At 34.2% G+C, this 16,573-nt stretch overlaps 2 protein-coding genes across 3 annotated transcripts in view; both read right to left on the bottom strand.

Annotated features, from left to right (window-relative positions):
• Window positions 1-24: 24 nt before the first annotated feature.
• On the bottom strand, window positions 25-6,914 carry card19 (caspase recruitment domain family, member 19). 2 transcript variants are annotated; one of them, XM_056468708.1, is made up of 6 exons: window positions 6,833-6,914; window positions 4,478-4,617; window positions 3,712-3,868; window positions 1,177-1,239; window positions 1,022-1,087; window positions 25-924 (listed from the first exon to the last, which is right to left on the bottom strand). In XM_056468708.1, the coding sequence occupies exons 1-6, from the start codon at window positions 6,837-6,839 to the stop codon at window positions 818-820; spliced, it is 540 nt and encodes a 179-aa protein (XP_056324683.1). In that variant the 5' UTR covers window positions 6,840-6,914; the 3' UTR covers window positions 25-817. The 2 variants fall into 2 exon arrangements, with proteins under 2 accessions (XP_056324683.1, XP_056324685.1); XM_056468710.1 differs by lacking the exon at window positions 6,833-6,914 and having other exon boundaries at window positions 4,478-4,624.
• Window positions 6,915-13,489: 6,575 nt separating this feature from the next.
• Window positions 13,490-16,573, bottom strand: part of bicd2 (bicaudal D homolog 2 (Drosophila)) — a 36,414-nt gene continuing 33,330 nt past the window's right edge. The window contains 4 exon segments of the mRNA XM_056468706.1: window positions 13,490-14,577; window positions 15,808-15,959; window positions 16,092-16,371; window positions 16,373-16,572. Coding sequence (XP_056324681.1) covers window positions 14,217-14,577; window positions 15,808-15,959; window positions 16,092-16,371; window positions 16,373-16,572 — 993 coding nt within the window. The 3' untranslated portion in view covers window positions 13,490-14,216.

The raw sequence follows: 16,573 nt of genomic DNA, 5'->3' as shown, positions 1-16,573 counted from the left end.
ATGAATCTCAAAACTTATTAGTAATAGTTTCAAACCGTAGTTTTATTTAGCTTAATAAAGTTTTTTAATCCTGGCGAAAAATACAATTTCTCAGTTAAAAATAGTAAAATTGGCAAATTTATTTGAAACATTTCTAGACTGAAAATATTTTACATAATATCTCTCTGCAAAAACTTGATAATATCAATTATTATTATTAAACAACCTTCGCAAACATGCTGCTAGTACAAAAGTAAACTAACATTATACACAAAGTTATTCGTTGAAACCTTAACCTACAGAAAAATATGGATTATAAAGTAACAAACTCCTAATGTTCATAAATTCAGACTGAACTATAGTGTCTTATGTGTCAAAATATTGTATTAATATTCTGATATGTGTGATTTTATCCGGTTGTGCATGTTTAAAAATGGTGTGGTGAATTTGTGTCTACATTTGACTAGTTTATTAACCATATAAAATATATAATTATTTTAACATATAGTTAAACACGTACAACAAAATAAGGCAAACAAAAGTGTTTGGTTAAAAGTAATGACCACCTGCTCTGCATAATGGCTAATATTCAAATGCACGACTGTAATGTTTGATTACAGATGTTCTGTAGTTAATATTCAGAACTGTAACAAAAACATCCATATTTGGGCATATCTAAAAATAAATCTTTGGGTTTTTACCTCATTCTAATCATTTCTGTATATACACAGTATGTACATGTGTTTGTAAAACCTGGAATATGTTTGCTATTTTATGACGCGGAAAAGTTCTCAGTGAATTGCAGTGTCTAAATCATTTTAAGGCAGCAAAAAGATCATTATTTTCCATCCTCAGAGTACCAGATGAGAACGTCTCGCACTTTCCTGCTCAGCCCCATGGCAGCCAAACCCAGAGCGCTGCTGGAGCCGGACACCTGCTTCGACTCTGCACAGCAAACATTTTCACTGCCTTCAGCTTAAGGGATGCAAATTTGTGAAGGATATGAAGATATTATGAAGAATTTATTTATATATAGACTTACCACCATAGTAATGAAGCAGAGCTGCTCCTACAGCAACACTGAAACAACTAATGAAGAAAAACGGGCCTGCGCAATGAAATAGCAAAAACAAGCTCATGTAGAATGTGTGTTGATTTTGTGTTCACTACTGCATGGTGACAGAAAGGTGGACTTACTATGGTCATTCAGCACGTATCTCTCTGTGGGACTGGAGACTGGACTGACTGGATCACCAGATTCTACAAAGAGGAATCAATGTTATCAATGTTAACCTCCTAGGGCTTGAGTGTCCACACACGTAGACAGCACATTTCAGCTCTTACATGGTTTCTGCAGGTTTCACAGAGCTAAATGTAAGACTTTATGAGACCATTATGAATGGAATTTTAGACCCATAAAGGGCTAAAGACTAAGACATTTTTCAAATGACCCAGATGGAAAAGGTTTTTTATTTGCTCTATCAGTTTTTATAAAATAATATAATACATTTAATAATACATTATTATTAAAATTAAATATTTTACATTTAATTTTGTTTTGCTAAATATTTTGAATGTTGTGTAAAAACAAGCAAGCTCTAGTTATATCCATACACGTTTTACAACATAAACTTTCTTTAAAATAAAAGAACAATAAACAAATATTTTAAAAGTTTTAAAAACTATAATAAACTAAATTTATGCACAACAATCTGTCCAGGTCGGTGTCCTCAGCAGTAAATACGTGGAGAACTTTTAAACAAATGTTATTGTAGGGAAAATAGTTAAACTATTATGATAAAGTTCAAAATTACCTTTTTAAATTAAAAGTTTAAAGTTTTATTGATATGATTGTATGGGTTTTGGCCAGATTGGGTAGCAATACATGGACTGGAAAATTAAGACCTGTTTAAAAAAGATAAAACCTACAGCACAATATTTCAGTAAATTTAAGACTTTTTAAGGCCTAAAATTTGGATTTTAAGATTTAAGACTTTTTAAGACCCTGCAGAAACCCTGTCTTAAGTGGCTATTTAAAATACTTTGAATGTTTTATATTTTGTTACAGACATACAGTGTCAATCTGCAACTGTTTTGCAATATATAAAACGTCCCAAACACTGTTTTTAACTGTCCAAAATGGGGAAAAAATTTTATTACTCTCTGATAGTCAAAGCAAATTCATTAAAAAAATTCAGGGAAAAGTGTTTTATGTAAATTCGGACCACGAGTCCACGTATATGGACATCATTTTTCTCTAAAAGTACATCGTATCAAAAGATGATACTTAGGTTTTTACTCTAATTAGGTTCTAATAAGCCCAAATAGCAAAGAGAAATAAAAAATGCATGTAAAAAAAAACACCTTGGGCCTTAAGTAATCAATGTTTACTAAATTTCCATATTGTAAAACAATATGGAAATTGTTACCACCACAGAATTAACAAGATAAAGATAACTGATTCCTGCAAGCAAGTGTTTATCTCTCACAAATGAGGCTTTCCTAATCAGAACTGTTAGATGGATGACTTGAGGATGAAATGCATTTTAAAAGACAAAATGTTGAAAACAAAAATTACTTCAAAAAGTAACATATACACTGTATTGCACATAAATAATTATTTTTTACTTGACCTGTTAATAATGTCTATAAATATATCAAATAAAAATTTATGTTTACAGATGTTGCTTATTTTTCATCAACAAAATGGAATACAGATATATTTTTATTATTATAATTAATTAGGTTTTTATAACTGAAATGTTTAAAAATGGGCAACACGATGGCTCAGTGGTTAGCACTGTCGCCTCACACTAAGAAGGTCGCTGGTTCGAGTCCCGGCTGTTTGTATGTGCAGTTTGCATGTTCTCCCCGTGTTGGTGTGGGTTTCCTCCGGCTGCTCTGGTTTCCCCCACAGTCCAAACACATGCGTTATAGGTGAATTGAATAAACTAAATTGGCCGTAGTGTATGAGTGTGTATGGATGTTTGCCAGTACTGGGTTGCAGCTGGAAGGGCATCCACTGTATAAAACATATGCTGGATAAGATGGCGGTTCATTCTGCTGTGGGGACCCCTGACGAATAAAGGGACTAAGCTGAAGAAAATGAATGAATGAAAACTCAAACTGAAACTGATTTTCATTTAAGCTTAATTAGCAAATAAATGTAATTAAAAATATTTAAAAATAAATAAAAAACGATTAAAGTTTCCTGTGTTTAGATAAAAAAATAAGAAAATATATTTTTATTTTATATTATTATATTTTAAATGATTAAGTTAAAACCACAACTATGAAAGAGAAGAATATTTTAAAGTAAACTCAGAATTGCAAGACACAAATACAGAATTACACAATTTTCTTTTTCTCAAAATTGTGAGCTAATAAACTCATAACAAAAAGTCTGAAAAATTGCAAATGAAAAAAAAAATTCTACACAGATTTTTTTTTTAATCCCTTTATAATTGTGATTTTATATAATTAAATATCGCATCAATCAAAACTTCTGGAAAAAGTCAGAAATGTCAAATATAACTCAGAACTGCAACATAAATGCAAAAAGACAATTACCTACAATCAGCCATTCATAAAAGCACTTTGAAATCAGTCTTAATAACAGCCCTAAATACTTTCCAATAGCTACTGTGAAAGAGAAATAACAAGCTGCACAGCAAAGCTAAACAAGTATCCTCAAAAGAGTGTTTGATTGGGTGGTTTTGAGTGTAAACTGACCTCTGAGTCGAAGGCGTGTGGGTAAACTGAAGTAAACGTCCTCCACGTGGAGGTGCAACGCTCTGTAAAACTCTCGACAGGCCTCTTCTCCTTTCTCCTGCAGACGAGACAGCAGCTCCGCCAGCCGAACACAGGTGGGAACATCCAGATCCCGAAACTAATGTTTGGAAAAAAAGAATCATTACTGGAAAAAGAGCTTTATGACTGCACAGCGTATAGTTGAAGACAAATGATTAGCCCTCCGATGATTTAATTTATTTTTTTGTTTTCAAATATCTCCCAAATGATTTACCAAAGCAATAAATTTTTCACAGTATTTCCTATAATATTTTTTCTTCTGAAGAAAGTCTTATTTGTTTTATAGAATAAAAGCAGTTTTATTATTTTAAAACAATTTAAGGTCAATATCATTAGCCGTCTTAAGCAATATTTTTTCAATTGTCTTCAGAACAAACCACAATCATACAATGACTTGCCTAATTACTCTAACATGCCTAATTAACCTAGCTATGCCTTTAAATTGCACTTTAGCTGAATACTAGTATATTGGTAAATATCTAGTCAAATATTATTTACTGTCATCATGGCAAAGATAAAATAAATCAGTTATTAGAAATGAGTTATTAAAACTATTATGTTTAGAAATGTGCTGAAAAAACCTTTTTATTAAACAGAAATTGGAAAAAATATATGAGGAAATGGTAATTCAGGAGGGCTAATAATGCTGACTTCAACTGTATGCGAGTTACTGAGGGTGTAATTTTACTTTGGAGGCCTCTTTGTCGGTCAGGATCTGTGGGTAGATTCTGTTGAGCTGCAGGATCAGTTTATCCACCAGTTCTGTGTCCAGACGACGGTCCGATTTCAGGAACCGGCTGTCTATTCGCAGCTGCTCAAGGAAGCTCTCTGTCATTTACAAAGAAACAGTGTCCTGCAGGTTAGTTTGTTTTTAGGATACAATAATAGTAAATAACATTTAAAAAAAATACATTTAAATAAATAAATAAACAAATAAATAAACAGTGTTTTTAAGTGAACGATAACCTCAATTATTTTCAATTATTTAAAAAATATAGAACCATTTGAAAATATATAATGCTGGACCTGAGTATATATGGAGCACATTTAGCTGTGAAAAATAATAAACTACAAAAATACGAGGTTATATTCATTCATTTTCTATTCAGCTCAGTCCCTTTATTAATCTGGGGTCGCCACAGTGGAATGAACCGCCAACTTATGCAGCACATGTTTTACATAGCGGATGCCCTTCCAGCTACAACCCATCACTAGCAAACAGCCATACACATTCATTCACACTCATACACAACGGACAATTTAGCCTACCTAATTCACCTGTACCACATGTCTTTGGACTGTGGGGGAAACCTGATGACCCGGAGGAAACCCACGCGAACGCAGGGAGAACATGTAAACTCCCTGAGGTTATATTATTGTCGATATTGCTGTCAAACACTTAAGAAAATGTATTTCCTCACACCTCACATTTCGTTAATAAACATTTATACATACGTCTACGGACGAATAATTGCAAATGAAATTCTTGAATTTTTCAGAAAGTGAAAATTTTACATTTGTACAATTTTAAAAAGTTACACAGTTAATCAGGGGACAAAAAATTTCAGAGTAAAATCAAAGTACTCATGAATTAAAATAAAAAACTGTTCAAAAAGTTGGCATGGGTTAAGCATGTAAAATAAAGACTTTTAATACCCAAGTAGTTTTGTTAAAAATATGTACGTAGGTTTCAAAAATGCAGACTTTTTGAGCAGCCATGTGTTATCAATTTTAATTAATCATATTCATACACTTTCATTCACAATCAGAAAGAGCTTTATTGGTATATTTAAACATACGAGGAATTTGTTTTCATGACAGAAGTATTCACAGTGCAACAGAATGATAAAAACACAGATAATAGCCTAAAGCAATAAAAAAAATGAAAAGAATATACAATTTAACAAACGTATGTACAGATGCATGTAGGCATGGGACGATAACCGTCTTCAAGGTATACCGCAGTTTGGAAAAGTCAAGGTTTTAAAACCGCAAAAAAAATGTGTAATACCGTTCCTAAGGCATGTGTGCGATTTTTTTATTGACTTATTATGTTTGTTTTTTAGGACAACAGTATCTGCAGCAGAAAACATATCCAAAGATGCCGTTTTAAATTGTAAAGAAATCTGTTTTTTTAAACAAATGAAGACTGCAGAAGTCAATGATTCATTTGAATTATATAGCCTGATGTGTTTACTGCTCCAAAATACCATAAATCTTTTTAAAAAATAGAATATATTGTTTTTAAAGGTGGAAAAGTTTTTGTTTTTTACTCAGACATTTAAAAAGAAGATATTTTAGAGCGGTGAGCACAATACCGTGACACTGTGAAATGATTTTTTTTTTTAATCAAAGGTTATCATACCGTCAGAATCTTATACTGGCCCATGCCTAGATGCATGTTCACATTCTTATTCTTACATCACTTGTTGTGTGGTTCGTGTTTACTATGAATTTTCACAGATTTTAAAAATGACTAAAAACTTTGTAATAGAAGATGATAAACATGGAAACGTTCAACGTTTGCATTTTTACACATTCATTCATTAACTATCAGATACAAGATGGTGTTAGTTATGAACTATTTCTAAAATAAAGATTCTTTTACGGAATTTGAATTTTGGAAAACACTTATGAGGCGTTAAATATTCTAGTTAAACGAATAATTTCATAAATAAAGTGCACATTGTCCAGAAGATGGCGCCACATGATGCATAATAAACTGCAGAACGCATATCTGTCAAACATAGTTTTGAGGTAAAGTAAAAGTTATTTAAATGTCTTTAAGCAAACAAAGACCCTCAATAGTTCGTTACCACAACATTAACAGATTATAGATCTTCTTAAATACCAAATATGAAACAGGGTAGACTTTAAAACAGTGTAACCGAGCACAAGAACTAGCGAAGCTAAACTAGCCGAAGAAGCTAAAGTTTGTGAACACCGTGTGCAGGATTCGTCTAAAGTTTGCGAATTAATTGTACATATGATTTCTTTAAGTTATTATCAAAGAAACATGAGTAAAAATGTAAGTTTGACTGACCTCCCATTGTGAAGTGCCCTCTGCTGTCTTCTGTTAGGAAACGCCCATCGCATTGTATATGAAAGGCGGAGACCAGCTGAGAATCACCGGAACTTCCGATCAAAACGAGGAAGTTCGCGTAAATACAGTTTATATTAAGTGTAAAATTTAGATTGATTTAACTTATAATCACAGATGAAACACTCTTAGTGGCATTTAAATAAGCGCTATATTGACTACTCTAAAACTACATACAGTCTACAAAGAAAGTGTGGCGTACTTATTGTTGAAAATTGTAATTTATTATATTATAAATAACGTAGAAGTATATAATAATCTTTGAGCGTCAATTTTAAGTTTCACATGAATTCACTTAAAAACAAAATCAGTAAAAAAAAAAAAAACATACAATTATCATATTCAATGTTGGTTATTCTTTGACTGATACTGATTTCTTTATAAGCATTAGTCTGATGTCTGATGTCTGATGACTACCAAAAATTAAGATTTCTTTAAGAATTTTACAACGTTGGTTTTTAATAAAATAAAATACAATTAAATATATTGTTTTCAATGCTCCATACGCTAAAGTCTTAGCAGAGTTTTTTGTATGTTATTATGAATTTATCTATAAAGATTTATATATTATAGCATATATTACAGATTCAATTATAAGTCAAATATCATAAACAACGTTTATTTTAATGCAGGAAAAAAAAGTGATTTCTTGCTTTAAAAGGCTAAAACTTGAAAAATGTGTCAAAATATTATACATTTATAAAAACTTTATAATTTCTGAAGCCTTGCCAATGAAACAGAAAACACTGTTAAAAACAAAAATGTTTTTTGTTTTTGCTTAAGTTGTGCTGGGATGAAATATAGAAATCCTAGTTTTAGTTATAAGTGTAATTATTTTTATATGTTATACTTTTTATACTAGACATTTCCCTATATATGGAAATTGTTTAATGCTATAAAAAATAACCCCAGAGCAGTTTTTTTTTAATAGATACAATACGCAAAGTCAGCAGGATGCATTTGAGGATCGCACCAAAACTGACCAATACACAACTTCAAAAAAACAACAACATGACTTAAAACTTATTTTATATTAGTTTATTTTATTTTTGCTTTTTTGACAAAAGGAAAAAAAAATGTTAGGACAGACATGAGCCTATAAATGTGTTCCTCGTGATGAACTACAGAGCACACGTATAGAAAAAAAACACAACACTGACATCAGCACTGTAAAAAAAAAATAAATGTACATAAAACGCAGGTAATGCAGTATAGCTTGCACTGTACCTGTGAGATTTCAAGTAGAAATGCAAAAAAGAGAGGCAGCACAAGTGCCAGTTATAATGCTTATAAACCTAGTCATTAATACTGAAACAATAAGCCATGTTATGAATAAATACAAACATACAAGTGAGGTCAATCCATACAAAGTGTAAAAATAAACTCAAAATATCACATACAGGTATGGCTTTCAGCAAATAGAAAACTGTCGTGTGCACTCCAGAAAAAAATGCACTTAATTTGTGGTCAAAAGAACGAAAGGAGGAGAAAAACAAAGAAAAGGGTCATTTAAAACGTTATAATGTCTTAAATTTGAAATGGCACAAATGTACTGAGGCAAAGTTTTCTGCTTGCTGAAATTCAAATGATTAGCAATGTTACACACAGGGAAATAATGACTAACAATGTCAACCATCATGACCGCCATCACAAATCTTCCTCGAAGGAATGTATGATTTTAACATGCCTAATTCTTACTAACATTTAAAATCTCCTAAACAAGACTTTCAAAAGCAGTGTTTAAAGGTCCCATGAGTGCTTTGAATTGTGCTTTGTGTTTTTATTCAATGTTTGACGTAATCTCAGGCGAAACATGAAGAGGGTGAGACACAGTGTAGCCACTCCCTTTAAACATAAAACAGCCAATAGGGTTTTGTTTCTTCACAGCTCTGCAAGTGAGAATGGTTGAGCTCAAGCGAATCAAATGTGAAGCATCCTGAAGGGGGCGGGGCATGTCACATGCTAGAGAGCATTTGATTGGCCAATATTTGGTGAGAAACTGAAGTATGAGGTGACGTGAATAAAACCGTTGATCTATTTGGGAGGAAGTGACAAACTGCAAGCTTTACATGTTTGTATCCGTTTTATATCTTCTTAATGCGAATTTTGTCACTGTTTTGGAGCCCACTAGCTTATAGATATCCTAAAAGCAAACAAAGCTGATGGTAGAATCTAAAAAACTTATTTCAAGAGTTCCCACTAAGATATGCTTGGCATTTAAATCAGGTTTGGCATGCTGTCCCGGGAGAGAACCCTGTGCTCGGAGATATTTGAGCCCAGGGCTCCCGCCCAGTCAATAAGCATATCAGGAAATCCAAGATCAGGTAGGTCTCGAGAGCTCCCCCTTTAGAAAAGGGAGGAAAAAGAGGAGATGGGGTGGAAGGGGGGATTCTTCCAAACGAAGATAGAGCAGTAGGAAGAAAATGATCCAATCATAGTAAACTCGGATCACTCTGATTGGATTATTACTGATTACATATCAGCGGCCAGTCGTGCTCAATAATATCACCTGCTCCTCTCGAAATTAGTTTATGAAACTTCACTTTAATTTCATGGGACCTCTAATTACTGCACAAAATAGATGGGCCAAAAAGGCTAGATCTGTAGCGAGACTGAAAAGACTATGACTCCTATAACTGTTTATGAAAAACAAAAAACAAAAGCTGCAAAAAAAGGCACAGGAGGTTTTAGGAGAGGGCTATAAAAATCAGATTATAAATGTCTAGAAACAAATACGTATTGCATTATAAAATACAAAATGCTGACCGTAATGCATTATTTGGCAAAAAGAAAAAGAGAAAATTATTCCAATTTGGAATTGATTTTTTAGTTTGTTTCTTTCATAAACGTCTTGAACTGAACACATCCACGACCTGTTATGAAAATTGACTCCAAAATTATTTTCAGGAGCAAGTCTATAGCACGATAATGTTCAGTTAGAAATGTTTGACTATTGAGCAAGAGTAAGACACACAGATATAGGCCTATTTAACATAATCGTTCTCCCTGGAATATGCTGGCATTTAAAATACTACAAACAATAGTCCTTATATTATTATTTTTTCAGTTAAATACGTAAAATTTGCAAGAACAAATAAAAAAAAAATGTGCCAGGTATACTGAAATGTGCATCTGTTACATAAAATAAACTAATGCACCGAAAGTGCAGGGTTACACAAAAACAAAGCAGAAATAAAATACCACAGTAACAGTCCGAATAAAAGAGTACATGAACCACCTGGCTGTAGATGTGAGCCTCTGTTTCCTTGCAGTCACATCCAGGGAAAATGTCCAAAAATTGGACCAGGCGTGTGTGTATTCTGGACGTATAGCTATGGAGTAACCATTCGCGGATAATCTCCAGAGCTAATAAAATTACTGCAAAATTGAGAAACAGACAATTATCAGAATGAATGAATCCAAAAAATGTATGTTAAATGATTAAAGCTGATCGCATGAGAACGTTACCATCTACAATGAGACAGGTTAGACTCATTAGTACACAGCGAAAACATGGAAGACTCAGTCCATCCGCTGTAATGGACTGCGAGATGCAGAGGACTCACATGCAACATGCCAAAAAACTAATACAAAGTGTTAACCGAGAGCAACAGATCATGCACAATACAGAGAGTCACTATTGTGAATACAACATGGACTGTGTGTGTTATGCTGTCTGAATGCTTAGACAAAACATATACATGTGACAGTGAAAAACAAAACATTAAAGACAAGTTCTTGAAACAATCTTGGAAAAGATGTGTTTCTGTGCAAACAAATGATGAAAATCTCTTCCTTTTAGGGCTGCCTGATATCAAACATCGTGATATTTTGTTATTCTGTGATATGCAGCGGGGAAAATAAGTATTGAACATGTTTTTTCATGGAAAATTATTTCTTAAGGAGCTGTTGACATGGAATTGAACCAGAGTTTACAACAATACAAACATAAAAATAAAACAAAACAAACAAAATCTGAAAAACTAGTTGTGTATTATAATAATAATGAAATCCACAAGGAGAAAATACTGAACTACTGAAATGTATTTAATACTTTATATTACATGTTTCTTTGGTGATGGCAGCTTAAAGATGCCTCTCATATGGAGAATGAAGTCACAATCAGGTGCTCAGGTGTGAGTTTTTCAAAGCCTTCAACAAAGTGTAAAAATCCTGATGTTTTTTTGGGTCTCGTCTATCAAATCTGAGCTTTGTTGTGTATTTTCTACTGGATTCAAATCAGGTGATTGGCTGGGTCATTCTACAGCTTGACTTTCTTTCTCTGAAAGCATTTGAGAGTTTCCTTGGCTGTGTTTTGGATCAGTGTCTTGCTGAAATGTCCACCGAGGTTTCATCTTCATCCTCCTGCTAATGTAGATGTTGGACTGAAGCAGCTGATATTCATTTATACTGAGGGAGGGCAGAGAGTGACTGAAAAACTGCTGAGAGATTTCAGCTGCTGTCTGGGCTTTCACTGCCTTTCTACAACTCCCTTTTTTCATGTGTTCAATACTTTTTTCCTGTGTCATTTAATTTTATTATGCATTACTTCATTTGTCAACTGGTTAGATTTGTTTTCTTTGCATATATGGATTTCTTTGGTTGTTATCAACCGGTGAAAATTTCAAGTCAAGGGCACCTTTAGAAATATGTTTTCTGAGAGAAATGGTGACATGTTCAATACTTATTTTCCCCGCTGTATATATTGAGATATAAATACAATTTCACCATATGACTTGAATATTTCTATTTGGAAATAATGCATCATAATTTATAATAAATGATCTACAAGCATAGATAAATGCAATAAAGTAAAATGTTTTCCGAGGAGTTTAACAGTATCCAGGTACAGTAATTGAATAATCAAATGCGAAATCCTACAGCGTAGTCTTCCCCATTTAAATAATTCAATAAAATGAATCGTTATTAAAGTTGCAATCGGTACAATTTCAACATTACATATGCTGTGATGTGACTATTGCGAATGATCATATTGAGATATTGATGCTGAAACGATGTACTGTGCAGCCGTACTTCTTTTTTTCGACAAAAAATAACCCGCAGCATTGATTATGCCCTTTAGGGTTGCAACCTGGATTGCAAATCTCCCTGGCAGGCTCAGTAAGGTGCGTCTCTGCTGGGATTACACAGATTTATTCCCACTGACACAGAGATTATGAGACTAGCTTTGTGAAACTGGGTTTTACTCAATGACAGTCATTTGACAGAGACATCTGGGTCAGACGTTCAGACGATTTAGATGAAGACAGAAGTCATTTTCTCAATAGTTTCCTGATCACAGATATCTACATTAATACAGAGTTTAGTTCCAACCCAATCTAATTGTAATTTCTGCATGTTCAAAAAGCTTGAAAGAAAAGTGAAACTAATGCACTGCAGTACACATTAAACCCTGTGCTCTCGCTGCAAAAAAGCTTTTCTTACCTTGTTTCTAGTCTAAAAATTAAATAGAATTTTAAATCAAGAAGAATTTACTATACAATTTTAAAAAATAAGGCTTTGTTTTCAGAAATAAATCAGAATTAAATGAGTTTTCTCTTAAAACAAGCAAAATAATCTTGTTTTCGGTTTGAAATAAGAAGATTTTACTTATCCCACTGGCAGATAATTAGGTTTGAAAGCAAAACGCGATCATATTTTTTACTTATTTAGAAGATGCTTTTGGATCTAAGAATGCTTAGACATTTGGACTAGAAATAAGACAAAACTTTTTTTGCAGTGCTGAGTGCTGGACACAATGTAGTAAGTCATCCAGGAAATTAATGCATTCTGTATGTTTGGATATGCTACATAAAAAGGTATTACAGGAGTCAAGAGTATTGGTGCACAGTAATACTAAAAGTTGCAAAAAAAAAAAAAGACCTAATTTCGGTAGAAAAATATTGAAGATAGCTTATTATAAAACTTTCACAAAACTACAAGATTGATTTTTTTATGATAATGATCATGATTTTAACCAATAAGCTTAGTAATCTTAAGAGTCCTGCTCCTGGAGGGCCAATGTCCTGGAAGTTTCTAGTGAGTCTGAAGGCCCTGATTAGCTGGTTTAGATGTGTTTAGGGTTAGCTAAACTCAGAACACTGTACCTTGAGAAACAGACACAACTGCTCTAGTAGTTTGAATTGAGCATTACTATCTCCATCCTCCGGCTCTGCACAAGAAGTTTGGCCAGAGGAGAAATGGTCATACCCAACTGAGCCTGGTTTCTCTCGAGGTTTTTTTTCTTCACTTTTGTCAATCAGTGAAGTTGGTTCCTCGCCACTGGCTTGCTTGGTTTGGGACTTGTGGGGCTGCACATCGATGGATTTGCTCTTCAGTGTTTTGACTTTCAGCAGTAGAATTTATACTGAACTTAAACTCTGAAAACTGGACTGAAACTGGTTCAGTTTACTAGAACTTCTACGTTAAGCTGTTTTGACACAATCTACATTGTAAAAGTGCTAAAGAAATAAAGATGAATTGATTTGAATTACTAAAGCTATAAATATAAAGCTGAAAATATACTTCAATTGTCCCCATTCTGGGATGGTCAAGAGAAGTGTTGCAAGTCGCAGCAAAAAAAAAACTGTACAATTTTGGTCAAATATGAGACTATTAGATATGTTTTGATCCTGAATTTGTACCTAATATTGCACTATTACCGTTTTTATTATATTTTACCTGCCTGTTGGGTGGATCTCCAACTTTGTTGTATATAGTTCAAAATCTAAAATGTTCAATAAAAAATAATCAAAAAGAAAAGTGTTGCAGGAGCGAGTTGAATTAAGAGTCCAGTATGTATCTGAGGTTAAGTTGAATTTATATTCGCACATTCATTCAGTGTCAACTTGTGACACACTCCCTATATTGTTTACCACGCTACTTTGAATATTCAGTGTGAAATTACATGTAAGTATGACTTCAAAACAACATTAACACTATTTATTTAACTGTGAACAATGTTGTACTTTGATAGTCATTGTCTGTTAATATGATTTTACCATTTAGGCTACTTTTTGAAATTATATTATTAAGGAGAAAGTCTGAATGTGTGAAAATAAAACCAACGTTATCTCAATCAGTATGTGGTACTGAACCTATCAGCCTCAACAGTATATTCTATGAAAGCTTCATAGACACTGATGTTTGCGAGATGGAGAGGAACACGAAAAATAAAGATTAACAAGAGCACATCCGCCACATTAGACAAGCATTAATGAAGCCAACAGAACTGTTAGCACAAACGCTGACATGCTTGCGTAGCTTTCTCTCAAGCACACAAACAGTGAAAGGGACGTGAGTTAGTGATGACAGAAACACACGGGTGTTAATCAGATCCAGTGTCACACAGAATCTTATACTTCTCACTGCAGAAAACCGCAGGACTTCCAATGAGGCCGTGTGGTTGCGGTCGGTTCTTAGCAGGGAAGTCTAGACTTACATGGGGCTGGAAAACGATAAGGGTCCTCGGCCATCGTCCTGACGGAGCCTTCCCACGGCCACCAGGCCCAGCACCAGATCCTCTGCGGGACTGCTCGTTGTCGAACTCCAAATCCTCTAGTCGCTGTGTGAGCGCCAGTTTCTGCTGGATGGCCATCCGCAAGAGAGAGTTCAGAGTCTTCTTTTCATCTTCTGCCGCAGCCAGCTGCCTCTGCATGTCGTCTAATTGTGTCACATACTCATCACACCTGAAGAAGAGAAAGGGAGAGGGCGATAAAACATATTCTCCTGAATAACATTAAGGTTAGAGACTTAACTGTATGAATATTTCAGGTTTATATTGATTAAAATGAACACGGTTATCAATATTATAAGGTTTTTTTTAATGACCTGAAAATGTTCAAAATGAATGTGACACACACTTAGTTATTTTTGTTTCTGAGAATGAACAAACATAGATAATATTTGCAGATTTATGTAGTTTTGTCCCAAACAACATAAGCATAAATCCATGCTCCATTATTTGTTCATTTATGTTTGTTTGTCATATGCACTGTGTATTTTTTAAAGTACATTTGAAGAGTTCAGATGCAAAAACCTCTAAGTGGCGAAAAGGAACATTTTTATCAGCCTTGTGTTTAGTATGTGACTTAATTCACTTTAAAGACTGTGAAAAGAACTTATTCTTTGTCATAAAAGTCAAATTACTGATCATACACACAAGAGCTTGATAAAATTTTAGAGGAAAAAATATCAGACATATTTAGAGGTTTTTGCATCTGAACATTTCATTTGTTTTACATATTCAAGGTACTGTTTATTTTAAAAATTGTACCAAATTTATTCAAATGTTTGCTAAATGGTAGGCTGACCAGTAGCTTTTAATGTTAAGGGTTTTTTTTTTCTGCTGCAGATACTGTTGCCCTAAAAAACTAAATAAGATGATTGACAGATGATTGACCTCATCAAAATGGCGCCGCGGATGGCCGCTTCGGTGTGGGGCTCTCCAGTGTTTGTATAACCTGTATATTTATAACAATCTGTACATACAACTCAACATCCAGGTTTCTTCACTAACCGCATCTGTTTAATGTTTATCTTCTTTTATTATTATTATTTTATTTTTTCAGATTTATTTTGTGTTGTCACTTGTCACTTTATGTACACTGGAAGCTTCTGTAGCCAAAACAAATTCCTTGTGTGTGTGAAGCACACTTGGCAATATAACTGATTCTGAAATAGTCATTAAAAAACATGTAAAAACCCAAAAATCTTACTTATAACAAAAATGTTTGTGGTTTTAAAAACTTTAGACTTTTCCAAACCACGGTAAACCTTGAAACCGGTTATCGTCCCATGTGTTTCACCTCAAAACCGGTGATCACAACACTAGTTAGCAAACTGTATTCTGGAAAGTATCAGGAATTACAACTGAGTTACTTGGTTTTGAGGGTCAGAGAAATATATTGAGACAATACCTGGTGGCGAACATTGCCCTGAGAGAAGAGAAAGTGGCGGCGTCTTCTTTAAGAGCCTTAAGCTCATTTCGTAACTTCATCATGGTTTCGGTGACCATGGCCTTTTCATTCTCATATTTGCTCTTCAAGTTCGCAAGGGCGACCTCAGCTGTCTGAAAGCAAAGCAACCACACACCACTGTTCATAAAAGTCCATTTAGTCTCAATCCAATTGGATGCTCTACAACCAGCTCAACATTCTGGTGTCATTTACATTCATGCCAAGGTAATCTGTTTTATTCTCACCTGCTTGTTGGCCTTGAGCACAGTCCTGAGCGTGGCAATCTGTTCTCGCTTGGTGCTCAGCAGGGACTTGAGCTTCAAAATCTCCTCCATGCAAGCAGCTTGGTCTTTATCCGCAACTGCAGCCAACTCTAAAGAGGCGACTCTCTGCCGGGACAGTTCTGTGGTGCGGTCCACTGCCTTCTGCAAGTGCCGTATCTGATCCCGAATTATCGCTACCAGGTTGTAGACGTCCATCGGTTCAGGACGAGGATCTTCTCTGTCAACAGGGATTGAGTTGGACCTTGATGTCTGGATTTACTTCATTGGTTTGCGTCAATGTAGACTGCCGATCTTTAGTTTCCGTCTTGCTTCCTTTACCCTCTTTGTAAAAATCAAGCATGACACGATTCGGGGTTTCATTGTTGCACATGCAGACATGATGGTAGAGGTTTGCCAACTCTTCACTAAAGGCAACAAGCTCATCCTGGGCGACGCTGAGACCT

Source organism: Danio aesculapii, chromosome 11, assembly GCF_903798145.1.
Source record: "Danio aesculapii chromosome 11, fDanAes4.1, whole genome shotgun sequence".
NCBI lineage: Eukaryota > Metazoa > Chordata > Actinopteri > Cypriniformes > Danionidae > Danio > Danio aesculapii.
The sequence above is the reverse complement of the archived record's forward strand: the minus strand, read 5'-3'. Positions and strand labels throughout refer to the sequence as shown.

What these genes read in the sequence shown, in the direction of transcription:
- card19 (XM_056468708.1), bottom strand. An exon ending in CCGACAAAGAGGCCTCCAAA is followed by an intron (nt 3,869 to 4,477) that starts GTAAAATTACAC and finishes TCCAAACATTAG; the next exon opens with TTTCGGGATCTGGATGTTCC. An exon ending in TCTGCTTCATTACTATGGTG is followed by an intron (nt 925 to 1,021) that starts GTAAGTCTATAT and finishes TTTGCTGTGCAG; the next exon opens with AGTCGAAGCAGGTGTCCGGC.